The sequence below is a fragment of the Chaetodon auriga genome, chromosome 16, assembly GCF_051107435.1.
Source record: "Chaetodon auriga isolate fChaAug3 chromosome 16, fChaAug3.hap1, whole genome shotgun sequence".
In the NCBI taxonomy this organism is placed as follows: Eukaryota; Metazoa; Chordata; class Actinopteri; order Chaetodontiformes; family Chaetodontidae; genus Chaetodon; species Chaetodon auriga.
Window position 1 is genome coordinate 4837381 of NC_135089.1, and position 20120 is coordinate 4857500.

The window sequence follows — 20120 nt, forward strand, 5'->3', positions numbered from 1 at the left end:
GGGAGGAACATTGTGTTGTTTCTCTTTTCAGAAGTTATGTGGAGTCGCTCTAAAGGCCTTTTCTGCTAAAATAACAGACTAGGTTTAGGTGGATCTGCACTCCGCTTCATCCCCGGTTTAAATAGTTTATAGAGTCTGCACACACTTTCACTAATACACACACACACACGCACGCACACACACACACTGTTTATGTGTTAACACAAAGGCTGCTTCTCCCGTGCACGCACACACACACAAGCACAGGCCACATGTCCCACTGAGTCACAGCTGAGTATAAATACACAGGCCTATGTAATTAGGGCTCCTCGTAAAGTCAGGAGGCTGCGGCTGTGGGGGGTTTCTCTTCTCTCTCTGCGGTTCAGACCAGGTCCGACGCACCGCCAGGCGGAACCGCCCTGCGGAGGGGAGTGGATCACCGGCAGGAGGAGGAGGAGGAGGAGGAGGAGGAGGAAATCAGCAGTGGGATCATAGAGCATCTCTGGTGGGTTTAATATCTGAAAGACACACGAGCGCTCCGTTTCACAGTGGCACCGCCGAGACGGGATTTCATATCACTTTTTTCACAATAACAGTTGGTTTTGGCAGCGGGGGAGCAGTGCCTAATTTGGAAACAAATGGTCTCTGTCTGTCCAGCTCCCTCTCTCTCTTCCTCATGTCCACGAACCGCGGAGGCATTTACAGAAAAGAGGAGGACGAGCGTGAAGAGCTGGGGGACAAAAAAAAACGAGAGCAAAGGAGAAATGTGCAAAAAGGCGTTGAGTTACAGTTTACCACCAGTGACCCACGCTGTCTGCTGTTGGGCTGAAGCATGCTGAGGCGCATCCATCATCTGCATGTGGGCTTTACTGTACATCACCGAAGCCCCCCCACCCCCCCCTTATCTGACCTGTAACACTTTGACTGCTGAGAAAACACACAGCACCCCGACGCACACTTCACATCCTTTTTCTCATCATAACCTGGCAGCGCAAAGCTCTTGAAGTCAGGAAATCAAAGGCCGACACGCGCTGCTGATCTCAGAGGAGCGATGCCTCGCTGCCTCCTGCCCCCCCCCCCCCCCCCCCCGCTCTCTGATAACAAACACATCAGTGGAAAAGTGAAAGGGGTGAGGAGGGAGGGAGGCGACGCTGGATGGAGTGGAACACGGTCGTCGGTGTAACGGACAGATTAGTTTGGTGATATTTTTTAATCCCCTTAACACTCATAACATGACCGCAGGCCAAAAGATTAACACACACAGGCCTAACCCCCCCCCCCCCCCCCGCTTTTTTCCACTGCGGCTGCCTCCCAAGACAAAACACAGTTTTTCTGCGCCCACGCTTTAAAACACAGAAGTGTGAGAAGGGGGAATGAGCTGAGGCTTGACGGGAAACACACAGGAAGGAGAAGGCTGACGAGTTTCAGGCTGCTGAGTGAGCCTTCAGACGCCGTGTCACAAACAAACCGGGCTGCAGAGATTCAGAGAAAGCAGGACAGGCTGAGGCTGATGCTCATCAGGAAACCAAGACAGAGGAAGGACTCCACTGATGGCAGAATGAGAGGCGTCCTCGGCTCAGAGTGTGAATCCTGCCCCCTACTGGCCAGACAGACGCTGCACCGGCTCAACATGTGGCATGAGAGGGTTCATGAGCTGAAGCAGCGCCCACAGGAGTTATCTGTGTCATCGCACTGCTGCTATAAATGAAGGAGTGATGCAGACTGGACCACAAAAATGTGCATGATGCACAGCAGCGGTTTCCAGCCTCACAGAGGGTCCGCGAGATGAGTGAGGGGACAGCAGAGAGTCAAAAACAGACTTTTTCTACACAGATTAGGTTCATTTTTGTCAGATTTATCATAAAAAATCTTTTCTCCTCATGAAATACTGGACAATTTCAGCCTTTCGTGGCTGTAAAAATATTAAAATTAAACAATTTTGTTTGTTAAATGTTAAAAAAATGTTTTTAAAGTGAATAAAATACGTCGAAAAGTTTAAAATCAGGACACAAAAGAAAAGCAGAAGTGAACGAGCCTTAAAAACTAGACATTACTTTTCAATAGAGACACATTTTGCTGAGTCTTTCAAAAGTATTGATGTTGGACACGCGCTGATGTGCAGCGATGGAGTCGATACCTCCGTCTAGACAAACATTATCAGTAATCTGTCCAAGTGGATTCTAGAAAAAAAGTGAGAAAAGGACGAAGCTGTTTCAAACAGGTTAATTTTAACTTTAATCTCCAGTAAATCCTCATGCTGCAGAACCTATAGGCCTATCCGGCTGCGCTCAGGGTGTAGTTACCAGCAGCAGCCACTAGAGGGCAGCTGCAACACAGAGTCTGACAGCAGAGGGGTGGAGGAGAGCCCAGTGGGCGCTGAGACACAGGGGACAGAGCAAAGGGTGGGGACTCAGCAAGCAGCTCCATACAGCTCTGCACTGTTCCTGCTGCCATGGCCGGCACAGGGATGTGTGTGCGCGCCGATTAAGGCCAATAAGTCGACCAATGAGCAGCTACGTGTGCTCTTATGTCAGCTACCGATGGGCATCATCAGAGTCAGGGGCTGGGGATCACAGAGGTCACACCTGTTGTGGGCTTCGAGGTGGAAACAGCCCGGAGACGAGAGCAGGTGGACTCGGAGACGAAAGGTCACATGATCGACCTGCAGCTGAGAGGAGCTGGGTGGTCCGCCCACTCCCTCCCTGACTAACTGACCAGGAGTGATAGCACAACAACAACAATGCACAGATTACCCCCGCAGACTGGGGGATTAGAGCGGTTAAAGCAGCCCACCTGACCCGCTCTTCCTCCTCAGGAAGTCAACGCATTATGCACGCATTCTTTACATGCTCCACCACGTCAGGTCAGGCCATGTGAGTCCCGTCAGCGTGGAATAATCTGTTGATTGTTTATTGAAATAACTGCTGAATCACAGCTTCCTTGAGTCCAAACTGTCTTCGGATGTCTTGTTCTGTGCGACCAGCAGCCCAGAAACTACAAATATTCAGTTCACAGTGATACAACAGAGAAACGCAGCAGGAAATCCTCGTTTTGGAAGAGCTGAAAGCAGAATGTTGATGATGATAAACGACTTAAACAATCAACTGATTTTCTGAATCGTTGCCAAAATTCTCTCCACTTTTAACTGTCTGATCTGTTTCAGCTCTAAAAAAAAACACAGATTAACTGATGATGAAAATAATCCTCCCTAATTTATACACGACCACGTATTCAGTATATGTTGGCTCAAGCGAACTGCAAACTGCAGCCAGAAGACAAAAAAAAAGCCTGTTTGGGATTTACGACGCACAAACCTGATTGGCTGACTCAGGAGTGTGGATGTGTGCATCATGCTACATCTGCCACAAGGGATCGTGGGATACATGAGTCAGCCCGCCAGCCCGCCAGCCAAGCATCTATGTCGGCAATAAGAGAGTCAGATAGAGAAAAGAGTGTGGGAAGGGGAGCACAATGGGGGGGGGCGGGGGGGGTTAACAGATGTTGGAAAGCGAACACGGGGGAAAAATCTTCCTGAGAATAAAAAATGAGGGCAGAGAGTGATCCGAAGCAGAGGTTGGAGAGAGCAGATGGCGAAGAGGGAGCAGAGAGCGTGTTACACAGTTGCACAGCCGTGACATGAGCACATATTTACTCACAAATACACTCTAATTACCTCCCGCCTCCCGCCCTCATCGTCCCACCGGCGACCGGAGACGCGGGGCTAGACTGCATGACTGGAGGCTAACACGTTAGCACACACTGGCTGCCATGCGTGCAGCGAAATCTTGGCATGTTGCTCAATTATTAAGCTATGAGACGAGCATGCTGCATATGAGCTTTTGACCTTGTTTCACAAGCTGTGATTAAAACTGCGAGTGTGTGTGTGAGAGGTGTGTGTTACTGACAGAGAGCACCAGCTAACCACACACCCATTACGCTTCCCTGCACGGTAAGTGGAGAGATGGTGCTCCGCTTTAACCTAATTAGGAGGGAGTGTCTCCTCCTGTGGAGAGCCTTCTTGATGTTCAGACTGGGAAGAGGAGACAGCTCCTCGTTTACCTCCACTCACGTTTTGCTCTCTGTTTACATGAGCTTCCTGCAGTCGAGGCTTTAAAGATGCCTCTGAAACGTCTGCCGCTACCTCAGCAGTGACGAAGCTAACATGCTGACGTTCAGCAGGTGTAATGCTTTTACCTTCTTAAATGTGAAGGGAATCAGTTGTGCAGCTTTTGGTCATAAACCAAACTGACCTGATGATGGCGCTGGAGAAAAAGTTTCTTCCTATTCGTCCTCAGGGGAGCATGAACGTCTTCAGCTGAACTGTGCAGATACTGTGCCGCGTGTAACCAGCTAAAATCGGTCGATAATAAGGAAAACTGATCGTCTCCAGTCACTCAGGCTTCCTTCCACAAATGCAGCCATTCTGCAGGTTTGTCAGGCTTCATTTTGACAGCCGTCCTCCACCTCATCACAGTCCCCCATCGCCCATCGCCTCCGTGCTCACGGATGTCATGAGGGCCAACAAGGTGCCTCTGTTGGAGCATGAGAAAAAACCCTGCAGGGAGACAAGTTTGACGTGGAGACATTCTCGCTCATTATGGCCTCCAAATTGGCTCTGCAGCTGATTTCTCAGAGTGTGAAGGTTCAGGACATGCTGCGGTTTCTGAGCGCCACCGTGAAGCGGCGGCTGGGCTTCGTCAGGTAAACTGCTTCCTCTCGAGCAGACACATCTGTCTCCTGATGTGTGTATATCGTATGTACCACAAACTGTAACAACATCGTGGCCAATGACGACATCTGGCAAAGAGCTAACCCTGCTCGTCTTGCTCTGCGCCCCCTCCCCGCCCGCCTCCCCTCCCCTCCTCTGTACTGACCACAACCGCTGGGAGCAATCAGAGCGTCACGTCTGAGCTCCGCTGCAGTAAGAGCCAACCCCCCGCCTCCGTCCTTTTTCTCTGCCTCTTCTTCTCCTCTCTTTCTTCCCTGGTTGTTTTCAGGAGCAGGCCTCAGCAGCAGAAAACCGCAGGGCTCCAGAAGGCCTCTCGACTCCCTCCGCCCCCCTCCCCATCTACGTCTGGGTGAAGGGCAGCCATACTTTGAGCCCCCTCTTTTTTGGCTGCTTCCCTTCCCCCTCTACAAGCCCAGATGTGTATATTTAGCTCATCTCTGCCTCTGTGTAATTAACAGATGAAAATTATAACTTTGGGACGGGAGGATGACGTCACCGTTCTCCTTGGCTAAAGATGGAGCTGGACCCAAGCGAGCATCGCAGCCTACAGGCCCGAAACCGGGCGGAGGTCCAGCATTTGGGGCGTGGCGGAGGCGATGCTGAGCCAGGTTGGGAGGCTAACTGAGCCAGGGAGGGGGGAGAAAGAGAGGCCGCAGAGTGGAGTGTTTATTAGAGCAGGCGAGATGGCCTGCCTGCCTCCAACAGGCCTGGAGTTTCCATTTGAGGTCATCTGGTTTCTACATTCCTGCCATGCACCACCGCTCACACCACGCCGAGGAAGTCCTCATCGCTCTGCTCGCACAGCATCGCACAGTCCGGCCATTCTCAAAGAGTCCCGGGTGTGGAGGAGACATTTTAGGAGCAGCGAGGGATATTTAATTTCATCAAAGAGTTTGCTAAATGAAACACAGAATGTGATCACCCGGGAATCTGTGGATTAGGTTTGGGCATTTGGGGCTTCGCTGGTGCGCACACGGCTTCTGAAGATGTACTGAAGCATGGACAGAGCTCTTAACTCAGCTGGACAAATTCACCGAAAAGTTCAAGGATTCACTAAGAATTGACCTCCCTGAGTGCCGAACAAACTGGCGCCACAGGGCAAAACATGTTCACCCAACATAATCAATCTGTGCATGGCTTTTGAGCCTGACCAATCAAATCTTCCCTCCTGTAAAATCAACATTTTTTTCCAATCTAGTCTGCAGCACAAAGCAAAGCCGACCACGGACTGATAAAACCTGGCGATTAAATCCAGAGCGTTGCTGACCTTTGCACCTCCTCCTCTTCCTCCTCCCTCCGTCACCACCCAGTGGCATAAAGACGGTGCAGAGATACCGTCTGGCAAAATTTGAATGCAGGAGGATCGGCCCACGCTATCGCTTCATCTGCCTGCTCCTTCCTGTTGACAGACTAAAGCCCAGCTGCAGAGGACGGAGACGCTGCTGGTGATCCCAGCTCTGTGTGTTCAATGTAAAGATGAGGTCCATACGGCAGGCGACGCTGATGCCGTTTGTATCGTTAGCCTCTGTCACTCTGCGTCAGCGGCGTTTTAACGCGGGACTCTGAGACTGCTGACCCTGCAGAAATAAACTGTCCTCTGTGGTTTTCCTGACTTGCTTCACCCCAGAAAAAAAGGTCAGACCTCCGGGGATCATGGGTCTCACTCGTCTGCCTCTTTTGGCTGCCCGGTGGGAAGACAGCAAAGGACTGTGACACACACATATGTTCTCACTGTGTTACTCAGATGAAAGACACTCTGCTTAGAGCAAAGAGGAACGCTAATAGAAACATACTGTCCTGTTAGCTTTCGTTCTGTAAACTGAGCGGGCGGAGAGGAAGGGGGTGGATGCACAAGAATCAGGCCGAAACAAACCTTTTAAGGCGCAGGCTTACACACAAATATCTGCCGCTTCGAGGGTGACACTTAGCTGAGCGAAGCATTTAAAAGCACGGCTGAATCAAAAAGAAGCCGTCTGACGGCTGCACATTCAGACACAGCGTGAAAAAAAAAACAACTCAAAACAGGAGAATCCTGGAAGGAGATGACCAAAGAAGGCAACGGAGAGCAGACAGCGATTGATCAAAGTCACAGAGAAATGAGAGCGAAGACAGCTGGAATTTGGGAAAAGTTAAAAAAAAAAGAGGAAAAACTACCCCATCGAGACGGGTGGTGACAAAGAGACGTGAGTGAGAGCAGCTCCGTGTGTGCAGAGCAGCTGGATTTGCATGCACGTAGTTTTCTGAATGGGATAAGCGGCGTGTTTACATCTTTGATAGCTCGCTTTTGAGCGAGCAAAGCCACAAAATAAACAGAGCTGCTGCACGTTCAGCTGCAATTAAACACGTTAGCAATTAGCAAGACGCACCAAAACATCAATTTGGACTCATCTGGAGCAAAGTGAGGTTTACTGGCATGTTTTTATCAAACAGATGCAGCGCAGTGCAAATTGATGTGAAGCAGACCGTGACAGCCTCCGATACTGGATTACAACCCCCGTGTCTGAAAGTGGATTATCAAAACCATCCAGGTGGGGTCATTATTGTGAGCTGGATGCAGTTTTTACACGCACAGCACACTCATGTTCACTGTTCAAGCAATTTTCTAAGCATAAGCTATGATCTGCTGCTGCTTTCATGAACAAAAAAACAATTAAATCCTTGATTTTGTCATGCTGAACGGCTAAATGACAAAAGATGGAACATGTTTTTGACCCTTGACCTCACCTTGACGAGACGCCTGAACTATTCCTGTCTGTGTACGAATCAAACAAACAAGATACGGCTTGTTAATTAATCAAATGTAGAGGTGTTGGTATGCACGGCCACTTCTTGCCTTTATGTTAAGCTCAGCTAATCCTGTGTTGGCTCCAGCATCACATTTATCTTACAGTCACTTGTGTTTAAAGCAATGAACGTCAAAAGATTCCCTTAGAGCTAAAATACTGAAAAGAGCAACATCCTGGACCTTTAACAGACCCCAAAACCTTAAAAAACACGAGTATTATCCCAGAATCAGAGCATGTAAACAGAGGCGGCGTTGACCAGCAGGCGTCAGGAAAACCACAGCGCTCTATCTCCTCCCAGCATCCACAGCTCCTCATTAGCTTCCTGATGATCTCTGTCCCGTGATTTTTGCCTGACTGTCAAAACAAGCCCCCCCCCCTCCCCTCAGAGACTGCTTACAAATAGCAGGAAAGACGAGACGGGTACAAGTACTGTGTGTGTGTGTGTGTGTGTGTGTGTGTGTGTGTGTGTGTGTGTTTCATGGCTGCACATGCACCCACGCTGCAGCGCTGTGGCCCTGGTTGTTTTGGAAGCAGAGATGCAGGTCAGCGAGTCAGCTCACTCGCCCCAATGAAACGACAGTAATTCGCTGCTCGGCTCACGGCTCATCAGCTCCTCGCTGGCTGCCCGCCACCAGCAGCGTAAACATCCTGAGAGAAAAACGAGAAAGTTTCGTGCACCGAGCAAACGTCCTCGCGCTGCCGAGCGGCCAGAACATGCTGTGATTCGTCTAGAAGTGGTTCACTTCATACTGAAACGTCTCCTTATCAATAACCGCGGTGCAGAATGGAAATACTTCAGCAGTTAGATCACAGACAGAGAGCTCAGCGTGCCTGCAGCTGCATTTATTACGACAGGAGCAAAAAGAAATGATGATACGTGAGTCAATTTCAGATGTTATCAGGCCTGACTGGTTGCGTCTAATTGGCTCAACCAGGATGAGAAACACCACATATGAGAAGTAACTCTCTCTTAAAAGAGGCGGCCCGCTGATTCTGTACCTGAAGCTCAGTTTACTCCTGACGACGGTGAAAACAGTCGTGTCATGTGTGGGTCTGGACGACCTTTTTCAAAGCCCGAGAAAATAACTTCAGAAGTGCTTTCTCTGGTTTTGTCTGTTCAGAGTCTGTTTTCAGCATTGTGATGTTTTAAAGGCCTTGATGTTTATCACCGGGCGTTGAGAGGCATTGTGGGAAACGCAGCTTCTGTTGCCGTTGAGGAAAATGTCACACGTCAATAAGCTTCACGGCAATTAGAGCTGAAACGATTCGATTAACGGTCGACCGACAGAAAACGTCGATCAGATAATCCATGAGGAGAAACGCCAGCCGAGCTCTGAGCTCTGTGAACTTACAGCGACTTCAACCGAATCACCTGCAGCTGGAACGACCAAGAACAGCCTGTACGGAAACACGCTCGCTCGCGCTCGTAGTTTACGAGAGCAGAGTGTAACGTGACTGTTTGTCTTCACTCTCCGTTGCTTCTTTGAGTTTTGGCTGTCACGCTGGCATCATCCTCCCTCTGTGACTCATCAGCATTCGGCCTATTTTCTTATCTTCTGCCCCGCGTTCCCCTCCATAGCCCCCCCCCCCCATCCCTCCTTCGCCGTCTCTCTCGCATTCCAGTGCAATCCCCGCTGTTGGTAAAAAGCCTCCACAGCTGACCGGAGCGAGACACAGAGCAGCATTCAGCTTTCTGCAAACACGCTCGCTCTTATCATCAGCGCGAAAAAATGTAAACACGACGAGAACGCAGTGCGGAAATGTTCCCATTCGACGTGAGAAAGACAAAACGAGACGCGGGATCCGATCGGCTGAACGGCGGGCCCTGCTTAACCCCTGTCACTGTGTGCGACAGGGGTTCCTCCTGCCTCTTTAAGCTCTATACGGGGGCCAAGTGTGTGACGAGGGGGCCCCCTGACCTCTGAACCTCGACCCTCTTTCAAACCCGGCCTTGCTGCCTTCAGGCCGATCCCGCAGACAGATACAGACGGAGTCAAGTCTGCATTTCAGAACAAGACCCGGCCTGTTCTCCATTCCTCTTCTGCTCTGAGCATCACATCAACTGGAAGCCCCTCGTGTACAGCCCCCCATGACAGCCTCATATTTTCCTGCACAGAAACAACACACACACACACACACACACATCCACGCACGGCGTCTCAGCAGGCGCACACACAAAGAGGCACTGACGCAGGCCAGACCATCAACAGGCTGAATCTAATTAGCTCTCATCTGTTTCTGAGAGAGGCTTTGTTTCACACCAAACCTCCCGGAGCCTGCGAGTCAGACGACCACATGAAGCCCATCCAGCTGGGACACAAGAGAGGACGAGTCCGCCCTGCACGAGGAGGGGACGACTGGGCGCGAGAGCTGACGCTTTTCAGCACAGGTGAGCTGAGGAGGTCAGGTGTTGAAAGGAGGAGAAACTGAGAAATAACACATGAAAGGGGTGAAATTCAAACGAGCTCCCTCAGTTTGATAATAATTTTACAGCTGACACCTCTACAGAGAGGCAGAGATCAGGCCGTCTGATTATGAGATGCACGTTCCTCATATCAGCTCCCATCTGATTTGCTGGACCAGTTATCAGTGCAGTTTCCATCAGAGAAAATCAATCCATCTGCGCTTCCCTCAGATAAAAACACCGTGAGATATCCTCCTCCACTCACATAAAACACACCTTCGGCATCTCAACTTCGCCGCCATCCTTTCTGCTTCCATAAAGACGATGTCATCGCATCCTGTGCACATTCACCTCAACCTCAGCAGAACGATCAGCCTCTTCAGCAGTGGGTCAGTCATTACAAACCCGCTGTGCAGCCAAGCTTTGTTCAATCCCACAGAACTTTGTTCTACACCAACTACGCCAGCGTGGAGTGAAAGTAAACTTTAATTATTAATTACTCACTCATAATAAACAGAATCAGACCTCGGCAATCATTTTTGTGTCAGTCAGCTTTAACTCTTCGAGAGAAAAAAGATCAACTGACTGAGTGACCGACAGGGGGTCAATAAAGAGCCATTAGCAACAGGAACACGCCCGCTCTGCAGAGCTGCACCGCGGCAGCCGCTCCCCCCTCGCCAACAGAAAACAAGGTCAATGATGACCGATGTCCTTCGCCCACCTAAACACTCGCCGCTCGATGTTTGCACAGCATCAAGGACTTCCTGATGCAAACACAAGGGGAGAAGGCCGAATCAGAGAGCTCCATGGAGCTAGCTCTTAGCCTTAGCTTCGAAACAGACTCTGGATACAGTGTGCGTGCATGCATGTGTGTGTGTGTGTGTGTGTGTGTGTGTGTGTGTGTGTGTGTGTGTGTGTGTGAGAAACACCGTGTTTCATGCACCTGCACACAGATTACGAGCCGTGTGTGTGTCTACCTCTGACCCTGTAAGTGTGATGTAAACATGCTGGAGCGGCTACATTTGTGGACACCTGTGCTCGGCCATGTGTGTGTGCGTGATTAAAGTGTGTCAACACACACACTCTCCAGGTTAATGATTGTGGATGCGAGGCGTGAGCTGCCGCAGCTGTCGTCTCCAGGCCCGCAGTTGAGGAATGCAGCCGGGGTGACGGTGTCGAGGTGGGAGGGCGGAGGTGTGAAGGTGTGAGAGACGTTTTAATGGCGTTAACGGACTGATGGAGGACGGTCTGTAACACACGCTCCACTGTCAGGCTCCCTGAAGCTCCACCCACTGAACGCACCGAAAACAGAGCATGTGGACCACATGCCAATCAGGTTTCGGGTTGTACGTTCAGCCCGGAGAAATGACAACAATGTTTGTTTTTTCAGGGTGGTAGACGACCCTTACCCACAATGCAGTGCACCACAGAAGTGGAGGCAGGACTTACACCTGGCTGGAAAAACACCCGTCGGTGTGGGACGGCTTTCGTGACGACTTGGGGAAAAGTTTTACAGGCTTTCTGTGAAGTTTCCCAACTTTAATTTTGGCAAAAGTGCACCATCGTGGCAGCTTGAGTAACATTTGTTGACTTCTGCGTCACTTTCTGTTACATTACAATGTCTTATTTGTGTTTATGGTACCGCTAAACTGCAAAGTTTTCAGCTCCTGACCCCTCAAAATGAAGCCCTTTGACCTCCAGAGAGGCTCCTCAGATTGTTTTTATGGGTTAAATTCAGTAACTCACAGTGAGAAATCACAAAAAAATCAAGAAAAGTTTGAGAAAACAACATATTTTTGTTGTTTCTGTCCTGCAAATCGCCTCAGATTCACCTCAGGTCTTGACCTCGGGGTTAGAAACCGATGATTTGAGGCGTAACTGTACAAAAATTGAAAGAAGGTGGCAGCTTCTGCAAATCACATGAATTCCCTGCATTGCAGCGTCGTCTGTGGTATGTACCTACGACGTGGTGAAACCATCTGCTAATGATCACAAAAACGCTTTCCTCTGCAGCATCATACGCAGCTGTTTTCAGTTAACGTTGCCGTGACCGGGAGCTGATCCTGGACCTGCTGGCACGACGGGCCTCTGCGGCCTGAGGTTTGCAACCTCTCTGAGGTGTTTGTCCTGCGATCAGCCGGATCAGCGGGCGTTCGGAGAGGACTGAGAGGCCGTTTGTGGATCAGCCAAAGCCTCCGCCTGAAGTTTGGGTCGTGGCTGATCCTGAGGAAGCTATTAGGAGGCCTGGACACGAGCGTAGAGACAGATCTCAGATCAGGAGAAAGAGCAGAGCTAAAAAGGTCAAGGATCTGCACAAAAAAAATAAAACACTCTGTCATCGAGTCAAGTCTGGACACAATCCCCGTGGAGGCTGCGGGACGATGCTGCAGTGTATCAGAGAACAAACAGTGAACCAGCACGAGCGCCGCAGGGACGGAGGAGGGCTTTAACATCGACCGGCTCGGCTCAAGATCCTCATAAAAGAGCTCTCATGTTTCCCATCATCAATACAGTCGCAGCATTAGAGCATCAGGGCCGCGGCTCGCCCTGCCCTCAGCCCCGCCCTGCCGGCCGCTGCCTCTATTGATCTCACCCACAATCCCCTGCTCTGCTACATTAGGGCAGCCCTCATAACAACATTAAACCAGTCCCAGCGGACGCCATCATGACTGCTCTCGTCAGGCGGACATCCCTTCCTCTCTGCGCTGAAACAAACAAAGGCTGATTTACTTTAGTCTCATTTTGACAAATTAAACACCGAATCAGGTTACGGTGTCATTTTGCATCTCGCTGCCGGCCTTTATCGGCCTCATCTAAACCGATTAGAGTTCAATCACAGGGAGGAGATCGGAGGAAGAGACATGCAGGCTGCTGTGCAATGAAGCAGCCGTCATAAAGATGAATTCCTCCGCAAAGACAAGGGAGATAACACGCAGAGAGAGGCTGAATAAGAGCTGGGTGTTGGCTGAGACACGCAGGGTCAAAGGTCAGGTATGGAGCAGGTCAGGGCTGAAGTCAGCACAGAAGCTTATGAATAAAGAGACTCTTTTTTTATACAAACACCATGTGAGCGTCGCAATGAACAGATGAAGGAGAACTCAATGTGTTTGAAGGAGGAGGAGGAGGAGGAGGAGGAGGAGGAGGAGGAAGGAGATGCTGTGAAACAGGAGGGCAGCAAAGGTGGGTGGAAAAAACACACACACACTCATGTAAGGCCAAAGGAAAACATCTCAGCGACTGACCGCATCACACACACACACACACACACACACACACACACACACACACACAGCCGAAGACCCTCTGAGGTTAAATCAAAGCAGATTCCCCCCCCCCCCCCCCCCCCACACACACACACACACACACACACGGCAAACCATACGCCTCCTCCAACAGGCAGACCGCCGCCCAGAGTGACATACCTGACCCCGTGACTTCACTGTGACACATCGGAGCTTCGATAAACACATTCCTGCAGTCAGAGCAGGAGGAGCTGCGCGTGTAACGTGGAGTTTAGGGAGGAAGGAGGAACTTTTTGAGCAGCTGATGAGGGATGAGTGAGTCTTTACAGTCTGAATGCATCGAAGCATTACTGTATGGCACAGTTATGAAGGGGGGGGGGGGGGTTAAAGTGCTGGAAGCAATTAAAGCAAACAAACTGACTAATTTGGGTGATAGGTGATAAAAATCGCCGCTGATGAAGAGGCACCATCCCTGCTCGGGATGTCCCGTCTCCACTGGCCGCCTCCTGGTGCAGCGAGAGGCGGACAAAAGGAGCAGCCAGGCCGTTAAATGGGACTCTGGATCAGTTTTTGGCTCAACTCACTCGGGCTGCGCACCATTTGTCGCCCACAAAGGCGAACAAAAGCAGCAGAAAAGGCAGCGATCAAACACTTGGTTTACAGTATGTCGGTGTGTGTGTGTGTGTGTGTGTGTGTGTGTGTGTGTGTACACAGCGGCTGTGTAAACTAGTGTTAATCCTCTTAGGAAATCACGCTCTCTGACCGCCGCCGCAGCGGCAAACTTCAGCGCGGCCGAACACAATAAAGGTCCGGGTATCAATACAAGGATCGATAAGCAGCTCCGGTTACTTACGTGGTTCTCAGAGTAGGGTGGTATTCCAACAAGGCAAAAAGCAACTCCATTCATTGGACAGCAGAAACGGTTTGGCTGCAACGAGGAGACGCAGATTTGTTGCTGCACGAGCGGCAACAGAGGCGGGCGGTTAGCTCCGAAAGTCACAAAACTCCGCTCAAACTCAAACTTATACGTTCAACACTTATTTCCTTCCTTCCTTAAAAAAAAAAAAGCCCCACTCTGTTCCCGTTGTTTCGGGGCCGTTCAGTGCGCTCCCACCCCCCGCCTCCTCCTCCTCCTCCTCCTCTTCTTCGTCTTCTTCCGCCAGACCGCATCAGTTGTACATAACTAAATCCCTCTGTGCGCGAGCGTCTCTGCTTGGAAACTGCAGCTGCGTCGATACAAGCGGCGGGAAACCGGAAGTTAGGGAATCCTGCCTTCAAAGTAAGAGTCAACAGGAGGAAGCTGGACAAGTTTCAACAAAAGCGTTCCTTTGCTGAGACCTTCAGGCTGGAAACTGTTAAAAAGTCTTATTATCATCACTGGGCAGTCAAAAGAACAATCATAAAGACGTTTCAGTGTTTATCCAAACACCATCATCAGTCGTACTGCGACGGGAAGTCGCTCTGCAGTTTTGTTCGATTACTCATGACTGAATGTGGGTGAAGTTATAACATTTCTGGAAACTGTAGATAAACAATGACGGGAGAATTCGTTTCTCATAAGTTGTGATGAATGTTTACACTTGAAGAAATTAAAGGCTACAAGGCCAGCTGTTATATTTCATCACTGTACTTTAGCTAAATATTGAGAGTTTTTGTGGTTTGGTTTTTTTTTAATTCACCAAAAAATGTGTCCCACGTTTTTAGAGGCTCTTATGGAGGAAATCTTAAACGGAAATACTTGATTTGTATTGTGGTAAACTTGACACTTTGGGAATTGAAGGGAGTCAAATTAGAGGAGGGTGCGTTGGGTAAATCAATGCGCTCCGCCCTGCAAACCCACAGCGTGCGGGCTCCCTCTGGCTGTGCCAAACACATTTGTGTGAGGAGTGACTGATGCCAGCAAGACAGCGAGTACAGAAAGGGTTTTTAAAAATACATAAAGACACATTCTGGAAATCAATAGTTTAAAAGCACATTAGTCACCTGATGAGCTGATATTAAGTGTTTACATCCTTTATTTAAGTAAAACTATCACTATAACTTTACTTTTATTGAAGACTAGAAAATAGCAATGAACATCTGTAATTTTTGACTCGAACATGACTCAAATGATGAATTGATTTTCAAAATAGCTCCATTGATCGCTACCTCATAATTGTGATGTACTGTAAATACAGTAAATGACATCAGGATGCAACAGACAAAATTCCAGGTGCACAGAAAAATGGCACACAAGTTAAACTGAGAGTGTGACTCACGATAAACAGATGGATACACCAGAAAAGGGCTAAACAAAGACTGAAACTCATGTCAGAATTTTTTCCACCCTCAGACAGAATAGACTGTAATTCATATATTCTCGGAAAAGTGTTGACAGACTTGTATTTTTAGCCACCGTGTCTGCAGATGGATTCTGTCTGTGTGAATCAATAGATGTACAGTAGAGTCAGAGGAAGCTTATCAATAGAGCAGGAAGCTCAGACTGCTGCCAAGAAGTTACCCTACATCTCCTATCTGTGGCGTTACGTGTGGAAGGTGTGAACGTTAGCTTTAGCCCACATGAAGGAGGAAAGAAGTGACAACAAATGAAAAGATGCTAAAATTATGGAGACACGGCGCTGGCTCAGAGCTGACGGCCCATGTGGCTACGATTACTCTGAGGGGTGAGAGTATCAGAGAGCGCTTCAAAAGCCTGCCGGCCTATGGGGAAACAGACTGCAGTCATAGGGGGGAAAAAGCAGCTTACAGGAGCCTTCCCACGCCAAGAGCTGCAGCTGCCGACTCAGCCTTCATCTCAACACGTCTCCTCTGTCTGCTCCAACCTCTGCCTCCGGCCTGCTCCAGGACACCCAATACCCCGGCCAAGGGCTTACAGAGGACACTCTCCGATAGTCCTGCTCATGACCTTCACTCATCTCCCATTTGAGATGGATAATTACCATATGTGACCCAAATCCCCCTCCAGGTTACTCATATAGTGCAGCTAAAGTAGTTTCTGAGTACAGGGCTGCTTGGAAATCCACCGTGGCACAGTGAGAGAGCAGAGAGGCTTAGCGGCGGTATCCTGGTCTTAAGGTGGGAGAGCAGGGCAGACGGGAGAGTGATGAGGCAGACAGGCCCTTGTTTGGGGGGGGGTCAAGGAGCGAGAGGGCTGTCACAGCTGGACTTTTTCTATCTTCTCTGACCTCAAATCAGGATCCTGCAGTCCATGTGTTTTCTATTCCAGCAGACGAGGGGGATAAATCAGCCTGTGGCCTGACACTCCTCTGTGGGGAGAGCGAGCCGATGTTAGTGAACCCCTCCTGCGCTGAGGTTTGTCCACATCTTTTCCCAGATTGCATGCAGATACAAGCTCACGCTACGCATCAATTTGCCTGTCAGAGGAGCCGAATGGGCTTTCTGTGATTGATGGCCACTGGGTGCAGAGAGAAGGAGGAAGATTTGTCACATCTGAGCAGGTGGGCGAGCGAGCTTTAAGTGCTGATTTTGAATGGAGGAAAAAGCTGTAATTGGATCCATATCTAGCCAAAAGAAGTCTCACATGCTGCACTTGATGTCTGAGGACGCCCTCGTCCTCGTGCTGCGTCTCTGGGTCAGCCTTACTCACTGACACACAGCCTCAGGCGCTGGCTACGACCCTGTGATTGACTGAGTAAGGCCCGATGTGATGCTGATGAGAGGCGATCTCTTTCCGTGCGGGGGCCGGATGGGGACGAGCAGGGAGCATCCAGAGACCGACAGGCCTCCCCTCGGTCATTACATAATCACACACGCGCAGCCCGGCGCCTTGTAGGACAAACCCATAAACAGCCATCATCCTATTTACCCGCCCGACCGCACAGAATCCCACCTCCCCTCTGCTGGCTCGCCAAGTGGCCCCCGCTTGGGCGGGATGAGGTTCCCCCTCTGCTGCTGAGGCTGCAGAGGAGGGATGGAGGGTGGGCATCCCCTGCCCTCCTTCATACCATTCTAGGCCACTTCACAGAGCGTGTGCACTGGTATGCTGCTATTAATCGTGGTCACTCCATGTTTCTGACTTTTACCCCCCTCCAAGGCTTCTTCCCCCCTCATTCTTTCATATCTCCTCTGTTTCACTCCACTCCCCTCAAGTTATTGAGTCTGTCCTCTCAGTAAGAGCCCGTCACCCCCCTCTGCACACACATACTTTCAGTCTGAGGAGTGCAGTTGCCAGATCTTTTCAGCATCATTTACTTTAAGCCTCTACAGTGTGTAACACTCCACTATCCCTCCACATGATATAGTTGCATTTAATGGAGGCACTTGGATGGTTCTCCAGCAGCTAAGAGCCAAAAAGACACAATATGCAGGTCCGGCCGTGCTATCCAGCGCTCTCTCTCTCTCTCTCTCTCTCTGCTGATTTAATATAAAGAGCAACTTTCTTTCTGTCCACGTCTGAAATGCAATAAGAAGCCCATTATCGCTGTCTGGGCCTGATAAGGTGAAATGTGTCCGCTGAGCACTGGGAGCCAGAGACATGTGGACTATGAGCTTACAGGAATATCTGCAAGTACACTCGCTCGTGTTATAATGTTCAGCAGCTTATCGCCGAGCATGCATGCGCACATACATGACCGAGACATGGATGGCAGTGATGAGTGAGGAAGGGTTTGGATATTTCTGTAAGTGAGATGCATAGATGTGGTTCTGCTGTAAGTGTCTCACTCTCTGGCTGCATGTTGACACAGAGGCTCCCGTGGCGTTCCTCCGGAGGGGGTTGCGGGAAGGCTGGCGGAAGAAGGCGGAGGGGTGCGGCGACCCCAGCCTGCATGGAGCCGTAAATTCCCCCTCTCCTCGTGGCAGGAGGAGTCCTCTTTGTCTGGCCCGACAACTGGCACGAGGGGAGGAAACAGCTGACTGGTCACCACAGACAGGCTTTGTATCTGCGCTGCACAGGCAGGTTGAAACTTGGTGGAAATGTTCACTTCAATTTGTGAATGATTGAGTCTGATCTGCAGGCCCGTCCGACATCCATTCAAATCCATCACCAGAATCATTTTAAATATGCTTTTCAGATTTTTCTTTCACTTATTTCATAGTCTTAGGGGCTTCATTTCAATAATGCACCAACATATCAATGCAAATGAAATCATTTTAAAATGCTTGCTGTGTTTCTCCCACCATTTTTGGGTCGCCATTGCTCTCCCTTCATTTCCCTGTGGTATGAAAATTAATAAGCAGGCCGTGGAAACTTGCTTGAGTTGTGTAACGCATGACAGTCTGCATTCATTTGGCTGTGACATTATCATTGAGTTATGGTGCAGTTTAAGTGCAGCTTAATTTCAAGAGTCTGCGCTGCATCGCAGTAACTTTGACAAAACTGCGATGAGTTACTCAACTCAAGGTTTTAAGGGTCTGCAAATGGGCTTTCAGTCTGTGCTAAAATGAGCAGAAATCAACAGACGTCTGGAAAACCAGAAAAAAGACGTTTGAACTTCTAAAACATGGACGCTAAATTATTAGTCGTGATGTTGTTTTTATGTTCAAGAAGGACGATCTACCATATCTTCTAAGGATGGCATGTAGGCCCAGTTCTTGACATTCAATCCAACCCTTAACTGTACACTTGGTCTCGTCCGTCGTCTCTGCTCCTCTGCTGACCCGTCTTCTCTCCCCGCCTCATCCCGCACTACATTTCACTGTAATCCCTCTCATCTCTCGCAGCTGCCTCGCTCATTCTCCCGCAGGCTGCAGTAGCTCAGACAGAGACGGCGGCTGCTGCTGCTGCTGCACGGCTGCAGAGGCAGGTTGGGGAAGACGCTGGGCTGGGTGGGATACAGGAGGGAATGACTCACAGAGGCTAAGGACTTTCTCAACTTTCGCTCTAGCCCTGTTTCCACTGGTTTTCACCACTGATACTGCCATCAACATCTCCTCATTGTTAACCTTTGCTGGGTTTCAGACTGTTCCAAAGCAGTTTAAGTCCAATCTTCTCCAACAAGCTGATACGCTATCTCGTCCCTCACGTGAACTGCTGAGCCTCGGCTTCATGCAGTTTTCATTTGCAGCCTTAACATGGCGAGAGCTGATTAGAGAGGCCATGTGGGAGTGTTCGAGATAAAGGAACAAAGAGAGGGAAACGAGTCCGACGGGGAGAGCGGTGGACGTTCAGGTGTCGCAGTTTGCACAAATGACCGCAGATTCAACTCCCAAATGTCTCCAGTCTGTCTCCATCGGCCCATTCCTCAAAGCTCCAGACAAACACAACCCACTGAATCACATCCAGGGTATTCCACTGTTTCTATAAATGTTAGCTGTTACTATAAATGCTTGGCACACGCTCTTCAAAGGACATCCCAGTAGTGCCCCCCTCCACCTTCTCCTTTCCCTTAAACCTCTTCTGAGAGACAGAGAGGGAAAACAAACAGACACTCATAGTTCCAGTAGCAGCACAGCGAGTTTCCTTCCTGCTGCCCGTCACTTCATAAAGGCCCGACGTGTTTGCCGCCTCTTTACCTTTCACGGCTCCACTTCCTGCCTCGAGCATCACTTCCTGCGGCACAGCGGGGGAGACAATGGAAATGAGCTCTGAGGGTGAAATGTTTCTCCAAGTCACATGCGGGAACCCGTTTGTCTGATATCAGCACAACATCAGCGGTTTCTGCTGGTCACTGATGAGTCAAGAACGTCCCAAAATTACTCATATAAGAATAGAATCATGTTATTGGAGTAGGTGTCATGTTCCTGAACACACCAGCCTGAATACACAAAGGAAAATGGACAATTGGGAGATTTTCTTCTTTTTTTGTTACATTTGGAAAAACCCAGTTTACACATCCTATGATTACTGTATGGATGCTTCAAGGCGGCGACTTCCCTTTAAGTACATCAAATAGAGAAATGTGCCTTCATGCCGGCAACTTTTCACCCATAATGAAAACGCTTTTCTGTCATGAGTTGAAACTTGGTTCACTAAATGAATCCCATGCCTTAAAAAAATGTTTTTACACAGATAAACTGTG

The 20120-nt window shown here is 49.6% G+C and overlaps 1 protein-coding gene across 2 annotated transcripts in view; it reads right to left on the reverse strand.

Moving 5' to 3' along the window:
• The window catches only part of arhgap23a (Rho GTPase activating protein 23a), a 58781-nt gene that overhangs the window by 32338 nt on the left and 6323 nt on the right, over positions 1-20120 (reverse strand). Inside the window, exon 1 of one of the 2 annotated variants that reach the window (XM_076751598.1) lies at positions 13994-14194. The exons of the other annotated variant lie outside the window; for it this stretch is intronic. Within the exon in view, the coding sequence (XP_076607713.1) occupies positions 13994-14047 (54 nt within the window). The 5' untranslated portion in view covers positions 14048-14194. Of the gene's footprint in view, positions 1-13993; positions 14195-20120 lie in introns of those variants that run through there. 2 annotated transcript variants of the gene reach the window in all.